Source organism: Mesocricetus auratus, unplaced genomic scaffold (assembly GCF_017639785.1).
Source record: "Mesocricetus auratus isolate SY011 unplaced genomic scaffold, BCM_Maur_2.0 Super-Scaffold_100004, whole genome shotgun sequence".
Classification (NCBI taxonomy): Eukaryota; Metazoa; Chordata; class Mammalia; order Rodentia; family Cricetidae; genus Mesocricetus; species Mesocricetus auratus.
Window position 1 is genome coordinate 48,735,855 of NW_024429189.1, and position 27,409 is coordinate 48,763,263.

At 38.6% G+C, this 27,409-nt stretch overlaps 1 protein-coding gene across 8 annotated transcripts in view; it reads right to left on the bottom strand.

The window, feature by feature from the left end:
• Pde1a (phosphodiesterase 1A) overlaps positions 1-27,409 on the bottom strand; it is a 273,639-nt gene that overhangs the window by 75,244 nt on the left and 170,986 nt on the right. For all 8 annotated transcript variants that reach the window (XM_013121172.3, XM_013121178.3, XM_040745692.1 and 5 more), the window contains one exon: positions 1,229-1,342. In XM_013121172.3, coding sequence (XP_012976626.1) covers positions 1,229-1,342 — 114 coding nt within the window. The remainder of the gene's footprint in view (positions 1-1,228; positions 1,343-27,409) is intronic.

The window sequence follows — 27,409 nt, forward strand, 5'->3', positions numbered from 1 at the left end:
AATTCCTTGCTTGTTAAATAACAGTGTGTGTCAAGTCCAGTACACAGAGACAAAAACTCCCATCCCACATTTAACAGTTCTCACCATCACCAAAGTCGGGCCTGACCCAAGTGAACATGAATGGAGGGGACAGGGCCTGTTGGCATGTACACACTCCTTGTCCTCTGCTCACTTTCCTGTTACTGGTAGTTCAATGATGATGATGGATGGGGAAGGAATTGTAGGGTAAGGATCTTAACGGATTGTTGGTGCTACTGCAATCCACATAATAATCCCCCAGTTCTGGTTCTTTCATCCTATCGTGGGCCTTTTACGGGTCCTTCGGAGATAATTCAAGAGTATACCTTGAACCTTATTTTCTCAGAAAGTATTCCTGCACTGATGGAGTTCCCACCTTTACTCCCATATGAGAAGTCACTGTAGCATCCTTTATTTTACCATCTAGTATCAATGCTCTTTGGTAATTCTTTTTTCTGCCTTTGACCTGCAGAAGTGCAAACTTCTGCCTCTGCACACTCTCTCAGCTCTGAATTCACAGGCACATCTCTTCTTCTCGTAGATTTTATCTTTTCTGGTGGGAAAATCAGAAACCCACCTCAATGTTTTCTGAGTACCAGGAAAAACTACTCAAATCACTTGAGTTTACAAACACCTGTGAGGGATAAGGGATTTGGCTGAGAGCCACAGTACTATTCTGAAAACTATTCTGGATTTATTCAAGTAAATCTCCCTGTCTAATCCTTCTCCAACTGTCAACTGGGACTCTAGTCTGGGGGCCTGGGACACTTGGCTAAACCTCAGAAGTCTGACATTCAAGCTCTGATGAGGCTGTCTCATGTGTCTCATCCCCCTTTTCTCAAAATTTTGAAATATGAAATAATAGAAATTCTTACATTAATGAAAACCAGTTTAAGCCTATGTATGTCTTTTGCTATTTAAAAATCTAAGGACAGTGAAGCTGAAGAAGCAAGAAATTTATTAATTTTTGTTTAATAAATTTACTGTTTGACTATTTTATTATATTCAAGTATTTTTGACTTAAGTATGTTTTAAATATATATTCCAGTTAAATAGCTACATGAAAATAAACTCTAAATTTTAATAAAATTTTGACTTTCATTTCATATTAAAAATTGCTAAATCTTGTTTGTAATATAGGAGAGTCAAAAAGGAAGATGAAGAGAGAAGAGGATTGAAGAAGACAGAAGTGGGAGGGGCTAAGACTCACCTTGTCTCGTCGATGTAAACTGCTTCCAGCACTGATGCTGCATATTCAATGTTCTTCTTTAGGTCGACCACATTGACATCACCTTTCTCCAGCTGCTTCACTAAGCATCTTAGTCTGTTTGCAAAATGGGAGACAACGAGAGGAATAGAATTCTTATAACCAAGAAGAGATAGCTCCACATTAAATACACGAACTAAGTAAATCAGCTAACATACCTACTTCTAGGTCATTAAACAGATTTTCGTTTTTGTGTAACTAAAATCTTTCTCACATAAGTAATCATTGGAAATGATATTCACTTCTTGGGAATATTAGGAGGATTAGTATGTATTGTGAGAATCATCTTCAAGGTCTTTTTTCCTGAAAATTCTCGACGACCTGTTCAAAACACTTTCCTAAGATTCAACTTTTGGACTGGAATTTTATCTGATTATTCTGTTTCTTCAAGGGTGCCCATGTCATCTTCTGACAGCACTTTGACTGTTATTCACTGTGTAAAAAAGTGGGGGAGAATGGTAAAAGTCAAAGCTGACTGCCGAAAGATGAGCAACTCTGGTCCAGTACCCTCTGTTCCAGTCCCTCACCCCATATTCTTTCTCAGCACAGACCCACAGCAATAGACTGAAATATCAAAACCCAGGAGCCAAAATAAATCTTCCTCACTTAAATCCCTTCTATCTAGTATTTGTCACAGTGATAAACACTAATCTACACTAGTGTACTGCTATAGTTTTTCAGCTAAGGTGAATCTGAAAAATATTTTCTCTTGGCTTTGCCCACAGGACCATGAGTTCCAATTCTTAGAAGAATGTGGCTGGGCGGTGGTGGCTCACGCCTTTAATCTCAGCACTTGGGAGACAGAAGCAGGTGGATCTCTGTGAGTTCGCAACCAAGCCTGGTCTACCGAGCGAGTTCCAGGACAGGATCTAAAACAATACAGAGAAACCCTGTCTCGAAAAACCAAAAAAAAAAAAAAAAAAAAAAAAAAAAAAAGAAGAGGAAGAAGAATGTGAAACTGTGAAGTGCAGTTAAGGCAGATCTAGGCCCTGATTGACATTGACCTACAATGATTAAGATTAATGTTTGAAGACCCTGAATTTGGAGACAATTGTCATGCAGCAACAGACTTCCAATACAGTGAGACAGTACAAAAATGACCTGGATATGAATGTGGCATGGTAGGGAACATCAAAGAATTAAATTATAAAAGGCAAGTATCTGAAGACACTTCTCTGAGTTGAGCAGGAGTCATATTGCTTGCCTAGATCGGCCATCATTTCCTGAGCACAGAGAACTATATACCCCCTTTCTATGCATGCTATGGGTAAGCAATGTGAAGAGAACTTAGATATTTCCCTTAGTGCTCAGACAATTAATTTCAACTCTGTTTAAAGGAGATGGCAGAACACAGCCTACCCTTGAGCACTAGCTAACATAGGATAACTCGTAGGATAACTCGATTTTTCAACAGTTTCCTTTTGGTAATTTCCAATACCAATCTTTAGAGTATCTAAGAACTTTGCAAAAGCCAGTTGACATTTCTCAACCCAGAGAAACACTTCCTCTGTAGAAAATGTCACACCTTCATTAAAACTTCTTGAGGAGCTGTGAATTATTACACTTTCACAACATTAATTTTGTGAAATAAAATAGTCGCAGACACATCACAAAGTGAGTTGTACATAGCAGTAAATGACTTACACGAGTCGTACAGCAAAATAAAGACCAACTTGAGGAAAGTACAGCTCTTGCAGGCTACATGAGAAGGAAATGCTTTATGAAACATTGAATGTGTTAATAGTGAAGTTAACATGTAAAGGTTTTGGAAATTTCTGGCTCACATACTTTAAATTTTGTCAAATTAACTTTTATTTATAAAAGCACCAGGGATTTTCACTTCTATTTCTGTGTGTCATCATAAATACTCATCATAGATCTATTCTCCTTGTGAGAGTTGTTGAGTCCTGTTTGATTGTAACTGGAACTGACTGCATGAAATACTTGACAAACAAAAAGTTTTACACATAATGATCACTGGTGACGTAAATGTATTTCAATATATTTGTAACATATCTTCCTCATTTATTCATTGAGATGGTACACTGAAATTGTTTTGGGTTTTGGCTCTTATGAGTAGTATTACAATCAACACAGTACAGAAGTCTCTTTCACAGTCCGGTTTTTATTTTTTTTATACATTGTTGCTTAGCTAATTCCTCCAAACTGAAAAGCCTCCATCCCTGTACCAAGGAAGGACTTACAACAACCTAGAATACTGTCAAACCTCTAGTATGTCTATGTGGGTATTTCCAGGTGGGAATTCAATGAGAGGGAAAATTAACCCCGAGTGGTCTGGAGAAAACAGAATGACCTAAAGTGCCAGCATTCTCTTTCTTTGTTAGGTCCTCTGGCTGGCTGTGGTGGGAGCAGCTTGACCAAGTGTATCTTTACTCTCATAATGGCTTGATTTCTCAGAAACAGTGAATATGAAAAACCTTTCTCCATTAAGTTGTTTCTGTCAAGTTTGAGATTATAGAGATGGAAACATAACTAATGCACCACCCATTAAGGATGTCAGGCAACGAAGATGTAAGTACCTGTGCCTGGCTTGGTGGCATACACCTCTAATTGCAGCACTTGGGGTCTGGACCACGAAAAAGACCATCAAGACCAGGCTATAACCACAATTACTTTGAATTTTGTATGTATGAAACTAAACCTAATCCTGATGAATAAAATATATAATAAAAGAATCAAAATGAAGAGCCCAAGAATAGACAAAATTTCATACAACACAAGTGGACAAGAGGAATGTTTCCTGGAGGATTACTCAGACATCCGAGTGGTCCCCAGGGAGTCACTCTATCAGTATTCTGTTACAGGAAGAGCTGTAATGTATACACAGTGAGCATGCCCATCAGGATCGTGAAGAAGGCTTATAAATAAAAATATTTTCCACCCTAAAGACTGAAGGACATATATATTTCAGGACGATTATGACTCCCTTTTTTCCTACCTCTTTTGTTTATAAGCACAAAATATTTCACTTATTTATTTATTCTTTTATTTATTTTTCTATTTATTTTTGGAGACAGGGTTTGTTGGTGTAACAGGCTGGACAGGAACTCATTTTGTAGACGAGGTTAGACTCAAACTTACAGAGATCCATCTGCCTTTGCCACCTGAGTGCACAAAATATTTTTGAATGAACATGTAAATATATGAGTATAATATTTATGAGTAAATTTGAAAACTATGATATAAACGGATAAAAATTGTATTCAAGTTCTTCACACAGAATATTTTTATCATCATCATTAACTGTTTATGTTCTGTTTATTTTTTTTCTAGGCTACTAAGTATATCTGGGAAAATACCTATCTCATAAAATCTCTGAAGGATATGTCCATACTTAGAAACCAAGCCATATCTTTTATTCCTTACACACACACACACACACACCACACGCTGAACTATCTCCCATTTTCTCTGACACCAAGTCACATATTTATCAGACCATGTGTAGATACAGAAATTTATCAGTAATGAATTGTTGATAAGTGTGTGTAAAAAGTGTGTGTGTGAGCATATTTACAAGATCATAGGTGACATGACAGCAGAAAGGAGGCTGCTGGGGGTGGGAGTCACAAAGGAGAGAGAGGGCATAAGGAAAAGGGGAAGGAGAGAAACGAAAGGTGAAAATTTTGCTTGCAAATACCATAATGAAACCTGATTCTTTGAAAGTAATCAGATGAAAACAAAGGCAAATATTAGCCCAAATACAACAACGATGACAAAAATTATCAACAAGGTTGTTAAAATATAATTAAAATGAAATAATGAAAACATCTAATAAGCTTAACTCTGACTAAATGAACCTTGAGAGATTCAAACTACTAAATCTCAGGAAGAAATGAATAGAACTGAATTTGTGTTAAAATCACTCTTCCCTAAGAACCAACAGAGTAGTGTTGAAGTTGAAAACTTGATAGAGGACATTAACGCTCACATTATATATGGACACAGAAGAACAGCATAAAATCACACAGAACTGTTGGGACAAGAAACTATGGTGTCACTTTCAGGAAACCCAGCTTGGAATCTAAAACAGCACAAAGTAAGAAAAAGGACACCAAAGTCATTTCAAACACATTTTTTCCATGTTGTCATAGTATTAGTGAATAATGAATCATGGGCTCTACAGTTCCCTAAAAATTTGTATCATTGAAGAAAGGAGAAAAGTGTGGTTTCTGCTGTGCTTGTAAGGACTACATGTAGTAACATTGCATTGTATCCTGGGAATTTACTAAGGGATAGATTTTTAGGCACTTTCACAACAAAAAAAAAACAACTAAATAGAAAGATGGCAACATCCCTTTTACTAACTGTAATAATTGATCACTGTATACTCATACATGTGTGTAAATAACATACTTTATGCCTCAAATGTGCATAATAAAACAACATGGCAAATGATATTAGCCTTAAAATATTTATATATGATTATAGTTTCCATTTATAGGAACAACATAATCCTATTGACAGACAATTTAGTCATGTCTCACTATAGAAGGAAAATTGAGGTTAGGACACTTACAGATTCTCAAATCCTACAAAAGCTCGGGTAGTCACCTATGCAATGTCCCCCATGGTTGAAATCACTGAAGATTGCTTGCAATCCTTAATGCTTAATGTATGAGTAGTGTTTAAGTAGATGCCATGCTGTACCCTTTAGAGTGGTGACAGAGGGGAAAGCCTGTGTGTGTCCAATTCAGATGCATTACTTCCTCATTATTTTCAAATCACAGGTAGTTCAACCAAGAGATATGGGAACCATGAGCCCAAAGTACCTGCCCTGTGTGATAAGTGAATTTTTCTATGTCTAAAATTATATCCAAAGTTTCCTCTTCTTTAAGAATATGACAACTTAGTAAAACATTTATCACTACTTCAAGGGATAAAAGCTTATTGTTTTACAGAAATAATCATTGTGTAATTCCCAGTATATAAAATAAAAATTCCCTCTTAAGTCCAGAGATAGTTAGAAAGGCCTTCAAGATCCACTCCTTTCTCCTTGGAGACAAAACAAACAAAATAAAAAAGTATACAACCATATAACTCTTAAAACAGTATTAATCATTTACACCTGGTCACTGTTAACAGCTCTGAAACATTATGGTTTAAATAAACATATCCTAAAATCTAGTGTACATATTTGAAACTGTGTGTCTTGATGATGAGACAGAGACTTTTGCCTACTAATAAGTTAGTTACTCAAATCAGGGAGACTGGCTAGGATTAGTGGACGCTCATTACAGCTGCACTGCAGAGCAATTTAACATCTTAAATGTCATTCTTCTGCACGATAGAGAACTCATTTACCACTCAGCTCAGCTGTTCTTTGTTAAACACCTCTCGCATTTGTCTCTCCTGTCTCTCTGGCTTGCAATTATGCTCCTTACACTAGTCTGACCTATGGAAAGACTAAATCACAAATCAGAAGCAAGAAGGATCAGAGGAAGGAGAGTGGAGGCTTCCTAATGCTGGTTCATTCTCCCTGGAGGATCTTCCTCCACCCTCTCCTACCCTTCCTCTTCTCCCTCTCTCCCTTCCTCCCTCTCCTTCCCCTCCTCCTCTCTCCCCTCATCTTTCACCTCCTCTCCTTCTCTTACATGGAGGAACCTTACTGGGAAACTCTCCAGAGTTCTCTTTCATTCTCTCTCTCCTCTCTCTCTCCCTCCCTCCCCCCTCTCTCCTCTCTCCCTCTCTCTCTCTCCCTCTCTCTCTCTCCCCCCCTCTCTCTTCCTCCGTCCCTCCCTCCCTCCCTTCTTCTCTCCTCAATTTTTGTCTGTCAGTCAGTCTGTCTGTCTCCTAGTTGTTTTCTTCTCCTTTCTCTAAATTTTATTACTGTTCTTTCCCCTGATACTTCAAGTCTATGGGCATCCCTAAGGGGCCATGCTACTAAACCAGAGGGATCACACAACCTGGGGTGCATCTGGGAATACTGTACCAGTGTAAAGACTATCAATGCCTTCTCACATTGCATGTGGTGAGTCTGTTTTAGCCTACCACCTACAGTACACCACATCTTTCCTTCTTGCCAGGGATGGGTAGTACAGCACTATAAAGTCACTGAGGAGAGTGTAGAGACAGGAAAGCTGAGGGAGCTCTCCTTACCCATTCCATCCCACCTCCTCTGCTTCACTGAAAGGAACAATACCGACTAGACAGCTGTTTTCTAGACTGTCTATAGTGATTGGCATCTGCCCAATGGTAGGGTGAAAAGGGATAAGAAACCCCATAAAAGGCCTGGACTAAGCCACTGTCTAGGAAATGCTAGATAATCTAGAAATCCACAGGCAAACTGACTCTCTCACATTGGAGGAACCTGATACTGGGAAAGGGTGTTGAAAGGTGCTGATGCAAAATGAACCAGGAAATGAATTTGTGGTGCATTTTTAAAGTCTAACAAAAAGAAAATAGTCAAAGAGGGTTTATTATTTGAAATTCAACATGGTAGATTACTTTTTAAAAGGATTCATTACTGCTCACCACTGAAAATTCACTAATATGACAAAAGAGTTGAAAATACAAGCTAGGATAAGGACAGAGCACAGGAAGGAAGACAAGAACAGATTTACCTCACAGCGTCGGAAAACAGTGAGGTGTGGTGGTTGACTTTCTGAGAGTCAGACTCACACAACTGGGAATCACCTGGGAAGATAGTCTCAAAAGGGCAATTCTCTAGATGAGGTCAGCCTATGAGCACGTCTGTGAGGGTTGTTAGTTAATGCAGCAAGGACCAGACCATGGTGAGTGGCACTATTGCCTAGACTGGGCCCGGGAGTGTGTGATACTGAAGAAAACAGCTAAAAATACAAAACAGCACGTGGTGGATAGCTGATGACAGACATTCCTTCTCCATAGTTCTGGAGCTCCAGAGGCCGAGTCCTCCAGCAGGGCCTGCAAATCCAAGGCTAGCTCCCTCAAATCCAAGGCTAGCTCCGGATTCTCTTCCCCTTTTCACTGAACCTCCACTGGCAGAAAAATCAAATGAGCTTTTATTAAAAGGCCTCTTTCAGCAAGGCAGGTTCCATTTACTAGCACTGTGCCCTCAGGTCTACTCCCATCCCACACGCTCCTCCTCCAGATACTATCATCTTGGAAAGTAGGAGGATTAGATGTCACCATCCAAATTTGGGAGGGCTGGAAACAAACATAGCAGGTGGCTTGGAACATTTAATTAATGCAGAATCATGTATCAACAAGATTTAAAATACACCAGCAGAGAAGGAAAACCATATAAAAATAGATTTTTAGAGAAACATGCACACAAAAAATAAAACTACAGAAAGAAAATCAACATGGAATTTTTCCAGTTACAATAGTACACAAGAACGCCTGATAAACAGTAACATTTCCATAATAGTACCCAAAGCATAGACATCTTTCTGGTACACTTGACACTCAGCAAGAAGAAAATTGAGGCTTTTAAAGAAGCTCTTGAAAGCCCCGGCTTTCCCCAGAGATGCAATTCCTAGCATAGGAAGCAATCCAGCACAGTTCGAAAGGAGGGTAGCATTTACTGCTAACTGTGAAGACTCTTGTGTGCTGTACAAAAATGGCAAAAGCTGAAGCAAACAAACCAACAAACATAAAAACCTATTTCTGAATTCTAATTTACATGTCTCTCTCACCCACTTCTCTTGTTGAATATTATAGAATCCCTCTACCTCACTATTAATGCAGTTTCTATATCCACATTGACTGAAATCATTGCAAAAGATTCTTTCCTCCTGACATTCCTTTAGAAGCCTTTTAAAAAATTGACATTGGCAACAGTAAGTGTAAAAATGATGCTACTATCAACCTCTAAGTGGCAGCAAATTCTGTGCAGCTTAACAAAAAGAGGGAGAAAGAAAAATCTCACAATGTGGCCAAGGTTCAACTAGGAAAACAAAGCAACTCTGCTTATTAAAATCAAGAACTTAATTCTTAGAATTGATCCCTGGAGTGGTGGGGACAGTGACCAGGACAGTAAGGAATCCCCACATTGGTAACTGTGGGGAGTTTCATCTGTGCAGTGACTCAGGATGTCTTGAACAGTCTGTTGGTGGCTCTGGGATAGGAACCCTCCATGACATTGGGACAGAAAATCTGCCCCTGTCCTTTGACTCCAAGTGTTCTTGTTGGTTAAGGGTTTAGATATTTACATGTCTGCCTCATTATAGCCTATCCATAACAGTCTTTGTGCCTTGGTGACTCCTGGACATAACTCATTGCGTAGCTGATAATGTGTTATTTCAGTCCCATTCCTAGATTCTGTTATCACTGCTAGACGGTTATCAACTACTTCAGTTTTACCATCATTTTCTACTCATCTGTAGACATTGCCCATGTCTATAGACAAACATCACATCTGCTAGATACCAATCAATAATTCCTATTCACTCTAGAGAATTCTGTCTTAGAGTTTTTTTTTCTCCTGATCCAAATCTGATAGTTTCCTCTGGCTCTGGGGTGCAGTGCCCATCCTGAGGCTTCCATGTCCACATTCTTTATGGATCACCTGTTTCTGGAAGCGATGACTTCCTCCTTTCTCAGTTTCCCTTATCTTGATTTAAAGCTCACATTCTGTAGTACATTCCAACAGAGTGTGTACGGGACCCACATCTTTGTTTCTCTGAGTGCTAAAAACTTTTTTTTTCTTTTCTTTCCATTTGATTGACAGTTTGACAGAGTAATCTGGGAAGCATTTTCTCTGAAGATGTATAAGCTCAGTTTCCCTGTGCCGGGGAGTCTTCCCCATGGTTTCTGTGCTCCACTGACAGAGACTGCTTTTCTTCTTGATTATATATCATATCTCAAATGCAATTAAAACATCACTCTCCGATGCCTTTTCTTTTGTTCACCTTCATTTTTATAAACGTCTATATCTGCTATAATTTTAGTTGGAAAGAAAATAGGTATGTGTGAAAGAAAAATGTTCATTTCTTGATACTTAACCATATTAGCAATAATAATAATAATAATAATAATAATAATAAAGTGCCAATAGGCAAAAATAACAAAAATATTTTTCATGAAACCTCAAAGTAACTGAAGAAAATAAGCAAGCAGCTTACTGAGGCAAATGGACATGGACCACTTGGTACTGAGTAAAACTATGACTGTTTATCATAGCAAGAAAGAATGACAGAGGGGTTTAAGGAGTGACGAACTATAGTGTAATTTAAAATTCAAGCGTATTTATCCAGTTTTGATCTGGAGATGTGGTCTATTTATTGTGAACAGCACTGTAACTCTTCCACTCTGTCTCCTTGACTTCACCACAAGAATCCATGAAAACTGAAGAGCGTGTCCCACACTCTGGGATGCTTGAGTCATTTTCTTTGGCAGATTTCAGTGTGACTTTTCCTTCACATCAGTGACTGCAGTGTTTTTGAAGATGCAATACTCCCTCGTGTTCTATGATGCTCATGTTGGTTTTCCTACTGCAATTTGGTTTTACAATGTCTCATGGGAGAAAAATCATGCTGAAAATGTTGTAATGAATTCTTTACTTAGGGGTATTTAAGAGAAAATGGCTTTTCAAAGAAATGACTTAGCACAGGCTTGTGGAATGAATAGCCTTGCAATAACTTGAGAATGATACAATAAAATAACAAAGCAGTCTCTAGAAACCGATCCGAATGCTCAGTGCATAGAAGGGAGGACAGCCAGGAAGCCGATAACCAGCCAGACGGTGAAAGATGCAGAGATTAAGCACATGCTGCTAAGAAAGGGAAGCAATCACATACTCAGAGAACATTGTCCTCGCCACATGTTTTGACAGCAAGGAAATTAAAGAAATCTGTGGTGGTGACAGATGCTAAGGCAGTGAGACTAACAAAGGTATGCAGGAATTAAGCTTTAAAATTTCCTCTCTCGATGACTGCTTAGGTTAGCCTGCGCTAAATCTTACTCAGCAACTGGATGTTGATGGAAAGGAAAAAAAATTCCAGTGCTTCCCCAAACTACAGCTATAATATTTTAAGTTTAACATTAAATATATTTAAGAAGTTTTAGGGAAACTCTTCAGTGTTGAAGAAAATCCAAAATGTTTTATATATATATATATGTATATATATATATGTATATATGTATATTCTTTTGAATGTGAATTTGTATACAATGTGATAATGCCATAGATACAAATTAGAATAATCAAACCAAGATATTTGAAATTTCTTAGACATTTGTCATTTTTACACATTGGGAACTTTTGAACTTTGCTGTTCTAGTCTTTGTGGAGTGTGGACAGTTATAACCTATCTTGTAAAATTTTAGAACTTATCCCTCCTATCTGTATTTCATTACTTATTGTTCAACACCCTCTATCTCTCCATGACAGACTTGATTCACTTATGACCATGTCCTTCAAGTCTCTCCACACTGCTTCTAATAACAAATCTCTGCTTCTTAGTTGCTGAATAACCTTTGATGCTTCAGGTGCAGTGTGCTTCCTTTGTCACCTAATTGACCTCTTGGTTGGCTCCCTGTCCGGGTTACTGTGACTAGTTCTAAGGTGACCATGGAAAAACAGGAATTTCTGTGACAGAAGGCTTTCGTTTCCTTTGGATACATATAAAACATTGGTACAGATGAACCGCACTATAGCTCTAGGGCTATCCATATGGCTTTCCATGTTGACTTTTTACATGGATAACATAAGAGATGTTTTAGTGTATTAAAAACCAGTTTTACTCTAAAACGAGTTGACCACATTGTGGTTAGGGAGCTGCTTAGCTGACTAACTTTGTTGTAACTGCTTCCCCTCCCAAACAGCCTGGGGGTCTCAATGGAATGTCTGTGCTGTGCATTTTCCTGCAGTTTAGGACTGTGTTCAAAGTAATTTTATTTTCCCCATAAAGTGGGAGAGTTAAAGTTTCAGACTGGAACAAAGTATTTTATTTAATTTATTAAACTGAACTTACATACATGAAATATCTCAGTACAAAAGTAGAGCAAACTTATTGCACTCTACTTGAATGAAAATTTTCAAAATATAGTATACTATGCATAGAGGTCCATGTCTGTCATTATAGGTCTTGGGAAGAGGAACAGAGAAGGACTAGCACACAAGGCCATCCTTAGCTCTATAGCAAATTCACCCTATCTGAAAACAAATCCACACCAAAACTAAGACAAAGCCTGTAGTATTACAAAGAAATCAAAATTCCAGACATCTAAACTACAAAAGACCTTGCTTAATATCTTGTATTTGTTTAAAAAGTGTTATTTTAGCTCAGCGTCTTCAATTTTTATTCTGTTTTTACAATAGCATGCTAGTAATAAAGTCGGCATTAACTGTTCCTGCAAACTTTCAACATGCCAGCCACTATACAGGATTACTTTGCAATACTTACAGTGATGAAATTAATAAATGACACATTCCTCTAAAACAAAACTCTGCATGTTCACTTTGCCTTCAGAGATTTAGGTACAAAATTTTCCAGCCTAGCTACATCTGGAAGACTCTGGAAACTTAGTGGTGAGCCTTGAAAAATGAGATGATATCTTCCTTCCTCAAACGATTCTGCTTTACCTACTGGTGCACAATTATCACTCTTGGATGAGTGCTTTCTGAGCTACATATATGTGGGTTTGCATATTTCACAGTGTGCTATAATTATATATCTACAGGGTTGAAGGCCCTCTGAATTTGAGCCATCTGAAGCCCTATATTGTAGTTACTTATTTCTATGACTAGAAATCTTAAACTTTTAGTTGACAAAACATGCCAACACATTCCAGAGAGGTTGAGCATTAATAGAATGTGTTTAATTCAGATTATAATTCAATGATAGTTTAGAATGTAGCTTGTTTTGTGTAGAAAACAGGGACCAGAATGCCATAAGGAAGCATCTAGCATAATATAAGTACAGAAGGATGACAACTGTCAAAGAAAACAGTGCTGGGCTTGAGGGATGCTGTGCGGTGCTTCTGACAAAATGATACTTATCTATTCATAGAATTTAAATTCTGACATTTAGGAAATTTTTTCTTAAATTGTCTCTTAAGCCTCATTTTCTGCCTGAGGCTTGGCATATAAATATATTCATTGAGTTCGTTTTCTCCATATATTCTTTGGAGTCACTGGAGGTGAAACAAATTCTCAGAATTATGGTTGATGCTTACAGTTCCAAAGAAAATTGACCTCAGAAGTGCGGAGATACCTAGGTGAGTCAGAGTACTTGATGCCCAATTAGAAGGACCTGAGTTTGAATTTGAGCACCCACATAAGCCCAAACTGCTGCATGCATTTGATAACCCAAGCACTGTGAGGGCAAAGACAGGACAATTGCTGGGGATTGCTGGCCACCAGTTGCGCTGAAATGGATGGCTTGGAAGAGACCTTGTCTCATAGGAATATGGCAGGAAGAGTAACAGAGAAAGTATTCTGATGTCCTCATATGGCCTCCCCCCCTACACACACCATAAGCATACATCAAACCCCACGTATGTTATATATACATTACACATATACACAGACATATGCCACATTTATATAATACACACATACTTCTGACATATTTCTATTTTTAATTGTAACATTTATTCTATGATCTGAAAAAATTTAAAATATTTATTTAGTAGTGAATATCTTTATAATTAAGTAAGATGTGTTTTTCAAAAGTTAAAAATCGGAGGTGCTCTGTTCTACAGAGAGAGTTCCAGGACAGCCTCCAAAACAATTTAGAGAAACCATGTTTTGAAAAACCAAAAAAAAAAAAATCAAAGGTGTTTCCCCTATGTCGGTAACTTCATAAATACCAACTGCCAACTGTAAATACTTTCAAGATAATTTTTCCTTTAGCTACTTGTACTGACCCATACTTCATGCTTAAATTTTCAAGAGTTGAACATCTAAGCCCTCCAAGTCTATAGATCTGATCCATTTTTATGATATTTTCAAGAATTTGCTTTACTAGATTTTTATATGCATCTGTGTATTTATTACTTTTTGTAGTCCTGGGAATCACCATACTAAATGAGCACTCTACCACTGAAATTTGGCTATTTGATATTCAAAGTGCACACTTACAGTGTGCTCAGAGTCTCATCAACACCTGTGTATTGCTGATAAAGTATAAGCGTGGCAAGCAAGGGCAGCACTAACGGGAACTAGTGAGTTTTCAAAAATTAAAGATAAAGTTAGGTGCTACTGGTGTTATGTTCAGGAAGCAGTCTCCTGTACCAATTCACTCAAGGGTACCAACCACTTTATTTTCAAAGAGGTTCAGTGTGGCTGGATTTATGTTGAGGTCTTTGATCCATTTGGACTTAAATTTTGTGCATGGCGATAGACATGGATCGATCCACAGTTTTCTACATGCCAGTATCCAGTTATACCAGCACCATTTGTTGAAGGTGCTATCTTTTTTCCTTGTATACTTTTAGCTTCTTTGTCAAAAATCAAGTGTTCATAGGTGTGTGAGTTTATATCAGGGCTTTCAATTCGACTCCATTGGTCTACCTGTCTATTTTTGTGCCAATACCAAGCTGTTTTCAGGACTATAGCTCTATAATAGAGCTTGAAGTCAGGAATGGTGATGCCTCCGGAAGTTCCTTTATGGTACAGGGTTGTTTTGGCTATCCTGGGTCTTTTGTTTTTCCATATAAAGTTAATTATTGTTCTTTCAAGGTCTGTGAAGAATTGTGCTGGTATTTTGATGGGAATTGCATTGAATCTGTAGATTGCTTTTGGCAAGATTGCCTTTTTTTGTTTGTTTGTTTCTTTTTTCCCTCAGTATATGTTTTTATTTAAATTAGAAACATGAATGCTTCACATGTTAATCCCAGCTCCCTCTCCCACCCCTCCTCCCTTGTTCCTCTACCAGCCCCTCCTGCAGACCCCCACCCAATCCCCATATCATTCCCCAGGGAGGATGAGTTCCTCCTTAGGGGGATCTCCAGAGTCTGTCATTTCATCCAGGGCATGACCTAGGCTCTTCTCCATGTGTCCAGGCTGAGAGAGCATCCCTCTATTTGGAATGGGCTCCCAAAGTTCATTCATACACTATGGTAAACAGTGATCTACTACCCAAGGCCCCAGTGATTTCTGAGGCCTCCTCACTGACACTACATTCATGGAGTCTGGAACAGTCCCGTTGGCCTCTCAGCCTTCAGTCTGGGGTTCAAGAGCTCCCCTTGTTCAGTCAGCTGTCCTTGTGTGTTTCACCAGCACCCCTTTGCTCATCACTCCTCCATCTCTGTCACTAGGTTCCAGGAGTTCAGTTCAGTGTTTAGCTGTGGGTATTTGTCTCTGCTTCCATCAGTCACTGGGTGAAGGTTCTAGGATGGCATAAAAGGTAGTCATCAACCTTATCATCAAGGAGGGGCTATTAATGTACTCTCTCCACTATTGCTTATTTTGCCAGTTGGTGTTTTCCTTGTAGATTTCTGGAGATCTCACTAGTGTCAGCTCTCTCCTCAAGTCTTTAATGACTTCATGTATCTCTCATCCTGCTCTCCTCTATTCTTACCTCGACTCAACCTTCTGACTCCCCCATGCCTTCTTCTCCACTCCTCTTATTCCCCTCTCTTTTTTCCTGGTTCCCTCTCCCCTCCCCCGATTTTCCCAATCTGCTCAGGAAATCTTGATTTATTCCACTTCTCTGGGGTATCATGCATATCTCTTGTGGACCTCCCTGTTCCCCAGACTCACTGGCACTGGGATTGTAGGGTGACAGTCCCCTGATCCACATCTAAAATCCATGAGTCAGTACATACCTTGTTTGTCTTTTTGTGACTGGGTTACCTCACTGAGGGTGGCTTCTTCTAGTGCCATCCATTTGCCTGCAAATTTCAAGATTACATTGTTTTTTTTTCCACTGAGTAGTACTCCATTGTGTAAATGTACCACATTTTCTCTATCCACTCTTCAATTGTGGGGCATTTAGGTTGCTTCCAGGATCTAGCTATTATATATAAAGCTGCTATGAACATAGTGGAACAGACATCCTTGTTGTGTGAGTGGGCATCTTTTGGGTATATGCCTAAGAGTGGAATTGCTGAGTCTTGTGGTAGATTGAGTTCCATTTTCCTGAGGAATCTCCATACTGATTTCCAAAGTGGCTGTACAAATTTGCCCTCCCACCAGCAATGGACAAGTGTTCCCCTTTCTCTACAACCTCTCCAGCATAAACTGTCATTGGTGTTTTAGATTTTAGCTATTCTGACAGGAGTGAGATGGTATCTCAGAGTTGTTTTGATTTGCATTTCCCTAATGGTTAAAGATGTTGAGCACTTAATTTCTTTTTTTTTGTTGTTGTTGTTGTTGTTGTCTCTGCTCACGCTGAGAGCCAGCTGTATTCGCCAATAGAAAAGTGCATTTTTGCATTCGATATGAGTCTGTTTTTCTTCCCTCAAAGGATGGGCCCATGGTGTGCAGGTCATGAACATCCCATGCCTTTCCTTTGCCCTATGCGTGTGAAAATGGGTAGTTTTGCTCCCAAGACCCAAATCAGATCTTTATTATTATTATTATTATTATTATTATTATTATTATTATTATTATTATTGTTATTATTAGGTTAGAAACAATCTTGTTTCACATGTCAATCCTAGCTCCCTCTCCCTCTCCTCCTCCCCTGCTCTCCCTACCAGGTCCCTCAGTCCCCCACCCAATCTCTACTCTGATCCCCAGGGAGGGTGAGGCCCTCCATGGTGGATTTCTAATGACTGTCATTTCATCCAGGGTAGGGCCTAGGCCCTCCCCCAAGAGTCCCAGCTGAAAGAGCCTCCCATATTGTGGGATGGACACTCAAAATTTATTTGTATGCCAGGGATAAATACTACATAGATTACCTAAGCCTCCTCACTGACAACCACTTTCAGGGGGTCTGGGTCAGTCCTATGCTTTCCACATAGCCATCAATCTGGGATCCAAGAGCTCCCCCTTGTTCAGGTTAACTGTTTCTGTGGGTTAAACCAGCCCAGTCTTAATTCCTTTGCCCATAAGTTCTCCTTTTCTGACACTGGATTCCAGGAGTTCAGTTCAGTGTTTGTGGATATCTGCCTCTGCTTTCATCAATTACTGGATGAAGGTTCTATTTCCTAGACTCTCTGGCAATGGGATTGTATGCTGGCACCCCCCTGATTCACGTCTAAAATCCATAAATGAGTGAGTACATAACCATATTTATCTTTTTGTGACTGGGTTACCTCACTCAGGATGGTTTCTTCTAGTGCCATCCATTTGCCTGCAAATTTCAAGATTCCATTGTCTCTCCCAGTTTTCTGACTGTTGGTTAAGGGCCAATTAGTTGGTAAGTTATTTGTCTGGGCCTGTTGATGAGAGATTTTCTAAATAATTTCAACACTTGGAAACTATATAATTTAATTTAATTTTATACCACAATGAAATATCATTCCTATGCATCATTATTTTTTAATACAAATGGCATTAATGAGTCGCATAGGAAGGGAATTGTTTTCTCAGACTATTATCATATAGTAATTTAGCCTGAAGTCAACTATCTTTATGAGATCAATGTGCTAGACAATATTGCTCACACATTTTGTTTTCAGGAAGTGTCCAAAGTACTTCCCATGTAATGTACTTTAAGCAGCCATATTTAATATCTATGACTTTTTGTTCCTCCCTCTGGGCAGAAAGTAAGCACCGCTCGAAGGGCACATAGTTCCTAGAGCACCAGAAATGTGCTATGTAGGCTGCACACAAAGCTCATCAGAAACCAATAAATTTCTCTCTTTCTATGAACTCAAACGATGAGACTGGCTTGAAATTCATATTCTCCTGCCTCTGCCTCCTGAGTGCTGAATTTAAAGGTGTGCACCACCACACCTAGCCTTAGATTTCTCATTAAGGAGGCATGAATTTGGACATAGCAAGATGTAGAAATTGCTAGTGACAGATAAAAATGCAAGGGGAATTGGTACTCCCGAGAGAGTCATAGAAAACAATAGGGCAGAATGTGGCACAGAAGAGCCTCTCTGTGAGAGACAAGGGTGAGTATAGATCTCAGAGGAGCCCAGTTTTCTGCACGGAACCTCAGGAAATTGCTTGAGTCTCTCTTTGCAGTCAGAATAGATAAAGCAAAACAAGGGCCAATGTTCTCCCCACTCTCTAGATCAAATCATGAGGTCCCATAGAATTGAAATTATTGCTATTGCCTGAACATAAAGTATTTCAGTAGAGGGTGTGACACCCGCCTTTCAATGCCAGGAGAATACTTCCCTATGTTACTTTGATTATGAACGGCTGTCAGCATTGTCAAAATGTGCATTCCCAGGTACTGGCTGAGATCTTCTGAAACAGCATTCCAGGGACATGAGCATGCCTCAGTCTCAGAATTCTAAGTAGTTTGATGGTTCTGTTCCCTAGAGAACTCTGATTCAGCCTGTTGTGATTGAGACTGGTCCCTGGATGAGTTAACTACAGAATAACTTTATAAGTTTCCAGAGTTACAAAAACTATGACTTGTTGCACAGAGATTCCATTGTCTTTTCTTTGTTTTGCTTTTATCCATTGGTAAGAAATAAAATCCCGGGGCTGGAAAGATGGCTCAGTGGTTAAGAGCATTGGCTGCTCTTCCGGAGGTCCTGAGTTCAATTCCCAGCAACCACATGGTGGCTCACAACCATCTGTAATGAGATCTGGTGCACTCTTCTGGTGTCCAACCATATACACAGGTAGAACACTGTATACATAATAAATATCTATTTAAAAAAGAAATGAAATCCTACTTATACTGCCTTCTTCTCTCCTTCTCATACCCACCCCTGCACACAATAATATTGTTGTGATTGTTAAACCCATTTTTATAAGCTCAAAAACGGAATCCTTAAAAATAAAACTTTGTGCTTAGACTAGCAACTGAAAGGGTTGTTCATTAAAGTAGACTGAGGTTCCTTTGGTAGCTGTTACTTTTTTTTTTCGAGGCAAGGTTTCTCTGCATAGCCCTAGCTGTCCTGAAACTCACTCTACAGGTCAGGTTGGCCTCCAACTCACAGGATCCACCTGTCTCTTCATTATGAGTGCTAGGAATAAAAACGTGTGCCACCACTGCCCAGCTATGATAGCTGTAACTCTTCTTCTTTTTTTTTTTTTTTTTGGTTTTTACGAGACAGGGTTTCTCTGTATTGTTTTGGAGGCTGTCGGTCCAGCCTGGCCTCGAACTCACAGAGATCCGCCTGCCTCTGCCTCCCGAGTGCTGGGATTAAAGGCGTGTGCCACCACCGCCCGGCTAGCTGTAACTCTTAAGTTAAACTGAAACAACATACTTTAAGGACAAATATGACAAAACAGTCCAATACAACACTGTCCACCCCCCGAAATAAAAATCCAACAGTCAGAAAACTGGGAGAGACAGAGTGAGTTTTCTATTGGGATACATGGACTACACTCTGATAGCCACACATCCAAGAATGCATAAGCAACACAAATTTGATTTAAAGATGGGAGAATAGAGCAGGAGCTGAATCTGGGAGAAGTTGGGTGATGGGGACAAATATGATCAAAATCCTCCATACGAAATTCTCAAAGAGCTAACAAAAAGCAAAATATTTTTTAAAAAGCCCCCGTGTTTCCTTCTATTCTTCTATGAACAGGGTGATGCTAGATAAATCACTGGAAGATTCCTTTGGTACTCAGGCTCTGCTATGGGAGCCCGTGTATCCTCACTTTCAGTGCCAGGCCGGTGTCACCTATGCCAGAGTCCACTCTGCCCGTGTGTTTCCCATAATCCCAACACACTTTTCATAGAAATATAAAACAATCCTAAAATCTACAGAGTGTCACAAACAGGAAGAGTCAAGGCAACCAGGCAAGAAGAACATACATGGAGGCCCCTTACTTCACATTGTATGACAAAGCGAGAGTCTCATTATGGGACTGACATAAAAACAGAGACATCGATCAGAATAATATGACAGTGGATAATTTGCTCACCAAGTTATTGATTTTTGTCCAAGGAGTCAAGAACACACAATAAGAAAATGACAATCTTTAAAATGAATGGGACAAGTAGACACCCATAAGCAGAGGAATATCATCGGGACCTCATCTCACAGCACTTGTAAAAGTCAAATGGAATACTGAGTCATACTTGACAGCTGGGTCTAGCAGTGTAGCTCAGCCTGCCTTGCATCCCCAGCACAACAAAACAAGCAAAAGACTACAAAAACTTTAGGACTACCCAGAAAATATAGGTAAATGCATACAGCATTTCTTTGGACAGGAGTTTTGTTGTAGTTGCTTGTTGGATTGATTTTTTTTTACATGACTTAAAAAAACTCATGGAATTTAAAGGGAAAAAAAAGACAAATGAGATAATAACCAACGAAATTGCCTCTACATAACAAAAGGGTACAGTGAGAGAAACCCTACCCAATAATAGAAATAGTTGCTATTTAAAATATAGGCAGAACTGGGAAAACAAAAAACAAAACAACAATAAAAACAACTTCACAGCAAGAAAATACATTATCGGACTTTCAAAGGGGTAACTGACCCGAACATGCATTTTCCAAATAGCATCCAAATTAATTAGCAAATATACAGAAAAAGAAACTCCCAACAAAGCTAACTAGAAGAGAAATTAGCCTCACATGAGAAAGCACTTTACATATGCTCAAAGGGCTGTTATCAGAACAACCAAAACTATCAAGTATTGGTTAAGGTGTACAGAAAAGGGAACCGTGTGCAACATTGGTGGGGAAATAAATTAGTTGAGGCATGATGGAACACAGTAAGGGGGTTCTTCAAAAGAAAGTCATTATTTCTGAATATTTAATATTAAATCATTGATAATCATATTGAAAACACAATTCAAAATATAATTGGCACAGGGGAGGTTGCTCTTTTGGCCTAGGGTCGGTCGCACTGAAAATACTATTCTGCATAAGTTTACTAATGATAGCCTAGGTCAGCACAAACCACAGCCAGTTTGGAAAACTGAGGGAGGAATGACACAAGTAACATGTGTAATTCATAAAAGCATGGAAGGTTTCCTTTAAAGACCAATATTTTCATTTAATCAATTTTATAACTAATTACTTCTACTTGAACTAGAATGTATGGGCTTTATGCAAATCATCACTTTTAAACTGCTAAAAATATATTAAATATTGACATGATAAGTAAAATATATTCTATAAATATTTGATTAGGAGCATTAAATGCAACTAGAAGTCAATGAAAAAATTTTAAAGTGACTCTCCACATCATGTTCAACTATAAATTAACTAAATAGTCATGCATATAGCATCCTTCCCCTTTCATTTTTAACTAGGAAGATTACATAAAATAATATAAAATGGAAGAATCTAGAAACTAATAAGATAGCTACAGAACAATTGGATAGACTCTTAATAAATGAGGTTTGGTAATGCTTGGCTTTAGACTTTAAAACAGTAATGATAGTGGAACCAGGTAATTATTTTACTTTTGACTTTATTTTGTTTGTTATTTCTACTGTTGCTGCTCCTGCTGTTGTGTGTCTACGATGACTGTGTACATGTCATAGGGCTGCTGTGGGGGTCAGAAGAGAGCTTCAGAGAGTTGGTTTCCCCTCTCACTTGGGATGGAGTTAAGGTCATGAGACTCCCACAGCAAGCTTCTTTCCCTGCTGAGCCACTGGTATTTATTTAAATTGCTCATATCCATTGCTTACATCTGTAGGTTCTTAGACAAGGTCTAATTCACTGTATATCCCAATATGCTGTGCACCACCATTTGTAAATTGTCCTTTCATTTTATGTGTTTGTGCTTCTCACATGAGATATTGCCAAGTTCAGTATAGAAAATAAATAGTACTATGTTTCTATTGAGATGCTGATACCTCAGAACAGATAATAATAATGTGGGATATGTCATAATTGTAATTCAGCAATACCAGTCAATCAAATGACATGTAATTTGCAGTTTCTATACCAAACCAAACCACCAAACATTCAGATTTCTAATAATGAAACTATAATGTCTAGAAAAAATTAAAAGCAAATATAATAAAACAAAAATCACAATATCATACAAAACAAAACAATACAATATGATACAGAACACTGATATACCAACTTTGACCCCTTAAGACTGGAGAAAGTTTGAGGACCAGCTGCCCAGTGATGAAATCTAGTTATCTTCTAGGATTGGAAGCCTTTATCAGTGGTTAATAAACACTAATCAGAAAATGGCAATGAGAGAAAGTCCATTCAATTTAAATATTAGATCACACAAAATTTCCAAAGGGGAGGTATTTAAAAAAACTCAAGTGGTTGTTTGAAGAGTATCATGAGTGAATTGTTCAACAAAAGCATCTTGTGACATATTCAGCCAGATCAAAATATATACAAGAATACCACTGAAGGAAAATATTTGAGCTATTTTAAGAGTGTTTCTGTAATAAAGATATTGAGAAGTAAAGTAACAGTCTGTGACTGATGCAAGTAGCTTGAAGATGGAGAAGTTGCCCAGCAACTCAACCAACAGTTAAAACTGTATTTCAAGGCATGAAGAAAGTAATTTTAAAAGAAAAAGGGAGAGAATGCAAGGCAAATCAGTTTCCAAGATGACTCCTTGGCAGACAGCATAAGCATAACTGAGGCAGGGAGCGATGCTTATAGGCAAACCATGCCTATAGGAAGGAGAAACAAGTCAAGACCTAATTTAACTTTCAAAACAATAGTCCCTCTTTCTGTATTTTAACATGATTTGGGGTGGTGGCTTTGTTTTTATTAGCGCTGTTGGTGATGCGACCTCCTTAGCTGCCTCACAGCAGGGCTGCAGAGAAAGAAGGCTTGCTGAGAAATCCTGTGGTTTCCTTTACCGTCCATAACTTCTCCTTACTGAGGAGGAATAATCACAAAAATATAATTTGGCAGGGAAATTGGATTTTCTATAGAATATCAGCTAAAAGGAACAACAACAAAAGGGTGCTTTGTAATTATAGGAGTCCCTCCCCACCTCAATTAATCAAAACTGTGTTGAACACCATGTGCTTCAAAACCTCGAAAACAACTTTATTACCTGGCCACATGATTTCCCAAAGACGTCGTTATGGTAAATTAACTAATTCCCTGCAGACAATTACAACTCCATCTTGTGAACTTTTATCTCCTTGCACAGTCTCCTCCACCTTTCCCAAATTCCCACACATCCCTTGGCCCCTCATTGCTGCATAGCTGTATCGTATTCATATTTACACTTTTTTTGCTCTGACAAATACCACTGTGTTCTCATCAAACTGTTACCTTTTCTATCTCAAAACTTAGCTTAAGTTACATTTTGGAGTGGTTTTGCAGACATGAGAGCAAGTAGCCGTTGAAGTACAGCAGAAATGAGGCATCAAGTCTCCAGGTGTCTGTCCTCTAGAGTCTCCCACTCAACCTGTAGCAATGGGGTTTGCTCTCTTTTCTTCTTTCCCAGTCTCCAGATGCAGAGGAGACAGGAGGTAATGCCACAGATCTGGGCTCTTAGGATCCCTATCGCATTTTGAACAACTAACTGCCCCAGAAACTCTTTTATGACTTCCTATGCAGCTTCTGATTTATTTCTGCTTATAAGTCTACTTACTGTGGTGTTTGTGAATTTGATTCCTTTTCCTTCTGTCTATTTTCTACACAAGTGTTCTCTATGTATCCCAGGCTAGCTCAAACTCACAGCAATCATTGTGCCTCAACCTCTTGGTGCTGGGATCACAGGCATATGTTACCATGCTGACTAAATCTGTTCTTTAACATCAGGTTCTTTAATATGTCATTTACATAATAAGCAAAATTCTTCTTAACAGCCAATGAATGAGTTTTGACAAGTACACACAGAGAGCCCTCAGCTGCTGTGAAGACAGAACGCTTACATTGCTTGTTGCTTTGTTAGCTTTTATCACTCTTGGTGCCTGCTGTGTTTTCTGTCCCTGAGTTCTGTTTTTCTAAAATGCCATACAAATGGAAGCATATCATGCAGAGCCATCTGTGTCTGGCTCCCTCACTGAGGAAGTCTTCATATATTTAGAGTCAGTCATGTCATTTAATATATGAGAAGTTTTCTTTTACTTATTCCTTGCTGCTAGGCCATTGCATTTTCCTGAACATTGACTGAGACCAAGGCTCATAAGGGCCAAAATAAAATGTCTTCATAACCATGATCTGGGCTAATTGTGTTACTTTAGAAGTATTTTTTCAGTATTCACTTATATTCATCTTTAAACAACTATTTCCGGTTTCCTACTATGTGCCAAATACTATTATTACAATATCATCAAATTCCACACAGGCTTACTCTCTTGAACCTTCCAAATAGAAAAATTGTATTTTTCAAAATAAAATGCATAGAATTATAGGTTCAGTTTTATAACAAAAACAAAATGTTTGGTCACAACTAATTTTCCCTGTTAACACATGACTTCTTCCTGAATTCTTTGGTATAAAGAGTAGGGAACAAGAAAATGAAAAGGGCAACTATATCTCTCTCAGCAACTGGTCCTGGAGCTCACCTTCAAGAACTAAGAGATAATGAACAACCGAATATGTGTCTCAATGAGGGATTTCACGTCTGCCTGGGATGCAAGCAGGCAAAAAAGTATTATCACAGAGTAGAAGAGAGAAGTATCCCCTCAAAGGCCAAGAACTATTTTTACTATTTGTAGTGTGATGATCTGAGGAATTCAACACACATTTTTGTACTTCAAACTTTGACAGTTATGGGTATCAAGGTAAACCTCATTATCACTCTGGGGACATCGGTGATAGGACACTTGAAAGGCTCTTCCCAAGAGTGATTTCAAAACAGTGACAACTGACCAAGCACTGGAAATCTGGAAGTTATTTGTGAGATCATAGTGGGAATCTGGGTGTTTCTTGTCAGTAAGAGAGAATCTGAGACAGTAACTAGAGAACTATGAAAGGTGAGTGCCTCTAAGAGTCCAAAACAGTCTACATAGCTTCCCCAAGATATATACATACATACATACATACATACATACATACATACATACATACACACATACACACACATACATACATACATGTTGGTGGTGGTTTTCTTGTCCCTCCAGGTTCTGCTGCCTTTCTTAGTCCCAAATAAGCACACAGAGACTGTATTATGAAACTGTTAGCCAATAGTTTGGATTTCTCTCTAAATTATTAACCCATATCTGTTTATGTGTTGCCACCAGACTGTGGCTTACCCATAATCCAGTATGTTACTCCTTCGGCAGCATGGTATCTCTGGTGGGCTCCTGCCTACCTTTCCCAAGGAATTCTCCTTGTCTCATAGTCCTGCCTATCTTCCTGCCTCACTGGCTGAACAGCATTTTATTCATCAACCAATAAGAGAAACATACATGCAGTAGGACATCCACCATCAGATACATGCATTTATATATATGCATATATGTATGCATATATGTATATATATGCATATATATATTTAGAGAGAGAGAGTTCCAATGTGTTATACTGATGAGTTAGTTTATATTCATTTAAAGCTTTACAGAGAGTATTTATGCATTTGGAAACAGGCATTAGTATTTGAATTTTCCAGAGGGGCAAGCTGAGACTGAAAAAAGATGGACAATTGATTCACTATCCCACACTTAATAACTCACCAGATACAACTAGTCTTTTGAATTTTGAGTTCTCTATATATGGCTAAATTCATCACATTAGGAATGAATTCCCACTGCCAACTTCATTGTTAACAAGCCTCGTTAAGCTTGCAGGAGATTTCACTTTGGGGATTAACAAGAGGCTGCCCAGAGAATCAGAAATGAATAAAGTGTTTTAAAATATTCGTCTCTTTTCTAAATTATACTACAGAAGAATATTACACATTACACTTTTACTTCCAAAGGTGTTAAATGTGCCAACTTGCAAAAGTGTCTAAAACTTTTCTGATTTGAGATTATTATTATGGAAAACCAAAGGTAAAATATGGATATTGATCTTATTTCTCCTAGGTTTTTCATAGTACTCCATAAAAACATTCTGCCAGATTTCTGTTGGATTGCAGCACTCATTAAAAACAGTGAGCGATGGCCTTTATCTTCCTACAGGAATCTAGGGATAGATGCATTTTCATTGTCCCTCTGTGACAAGCCTATGTTTAAGTTCCAGAGACTTGTGTTTTGGTTTCATCTTGCTTCCAAATAATAAATTTCTGGTCTGGAATTTAGACAAGCTTAGTTACACAATGTGTCGGAATACACAAGTTAAATGTATTTCCAGGCTGGCCAGATGTTAGCTCTCTTACGTATTTATACCCCTGACACTTGTAGTGATGTGCAGCCCCAGAGTTGTTTCAAATATTTATGCTAATTTTTAAGAAAACAGATGTTCTTTGGACATTTCTCATATGTTTAAAAAAGGAAGGTATTGTTTGATAAGAGTCACAATTACTGCCGGGCGTTGGTGGCGCACGCCTTTAATCCCAGCACTCGGGAGGCAGAGGCAGGCGGATCTCTGTGAGTTCGAGGCCAGGCTGGACCGACAGCCTCCAAAACAATACAGAGCAACCCTGTCTCGTAAAACAAAACAAAACAAAAAAAAGAGTCACAATTACTAAAAGCCAATTTTGTAAATAGCATTTTTGTCTGCACTATGCTACACCACATACACGAGAGTTTCATTAGTTTACAAAGATATTTATGTCAACACACCCATACTGAATACACAGTAGGAAGAAAGTTCTGTGCATGCTATAGCACACTGGGAGTGACAGGTTCATTTTTTCTATATCTGTCCAGACACAGAGACAGATAAGTGGTCTACAGTTGCCATGTAGCACAGTGAATGGAAAGCACAGATGGCTGGCGGGGTGGGGTGTGACTATTTCAGCCTAATCAAGGCAAAGCATTTCTTAGAAGAAAATCCTGGAAATATACATGGACGTTAGAGTAGGTGTTAGTCTCATGACATTCAGAAACCCAAGCACACCAGTCCAAAGGCAGCCAGCTGCAAAGAGGGAAGACTTGAGTGGACTTTGGAATGCGGAACCAGTTGGTATGGACCACTGGTGTGCCATACAGGTAGGGACCTAAGAACAAAGGAGATGACCTTTTACTAATTTTTAGGGTTTTTTGTTGACATAAGTGCAGTGGTTACAAATGAGATTATGGAGGCAAAAGAGAACAAGAACAGAATGAGACAGGGACAGAGGGACGACAATGGCTTATTAGT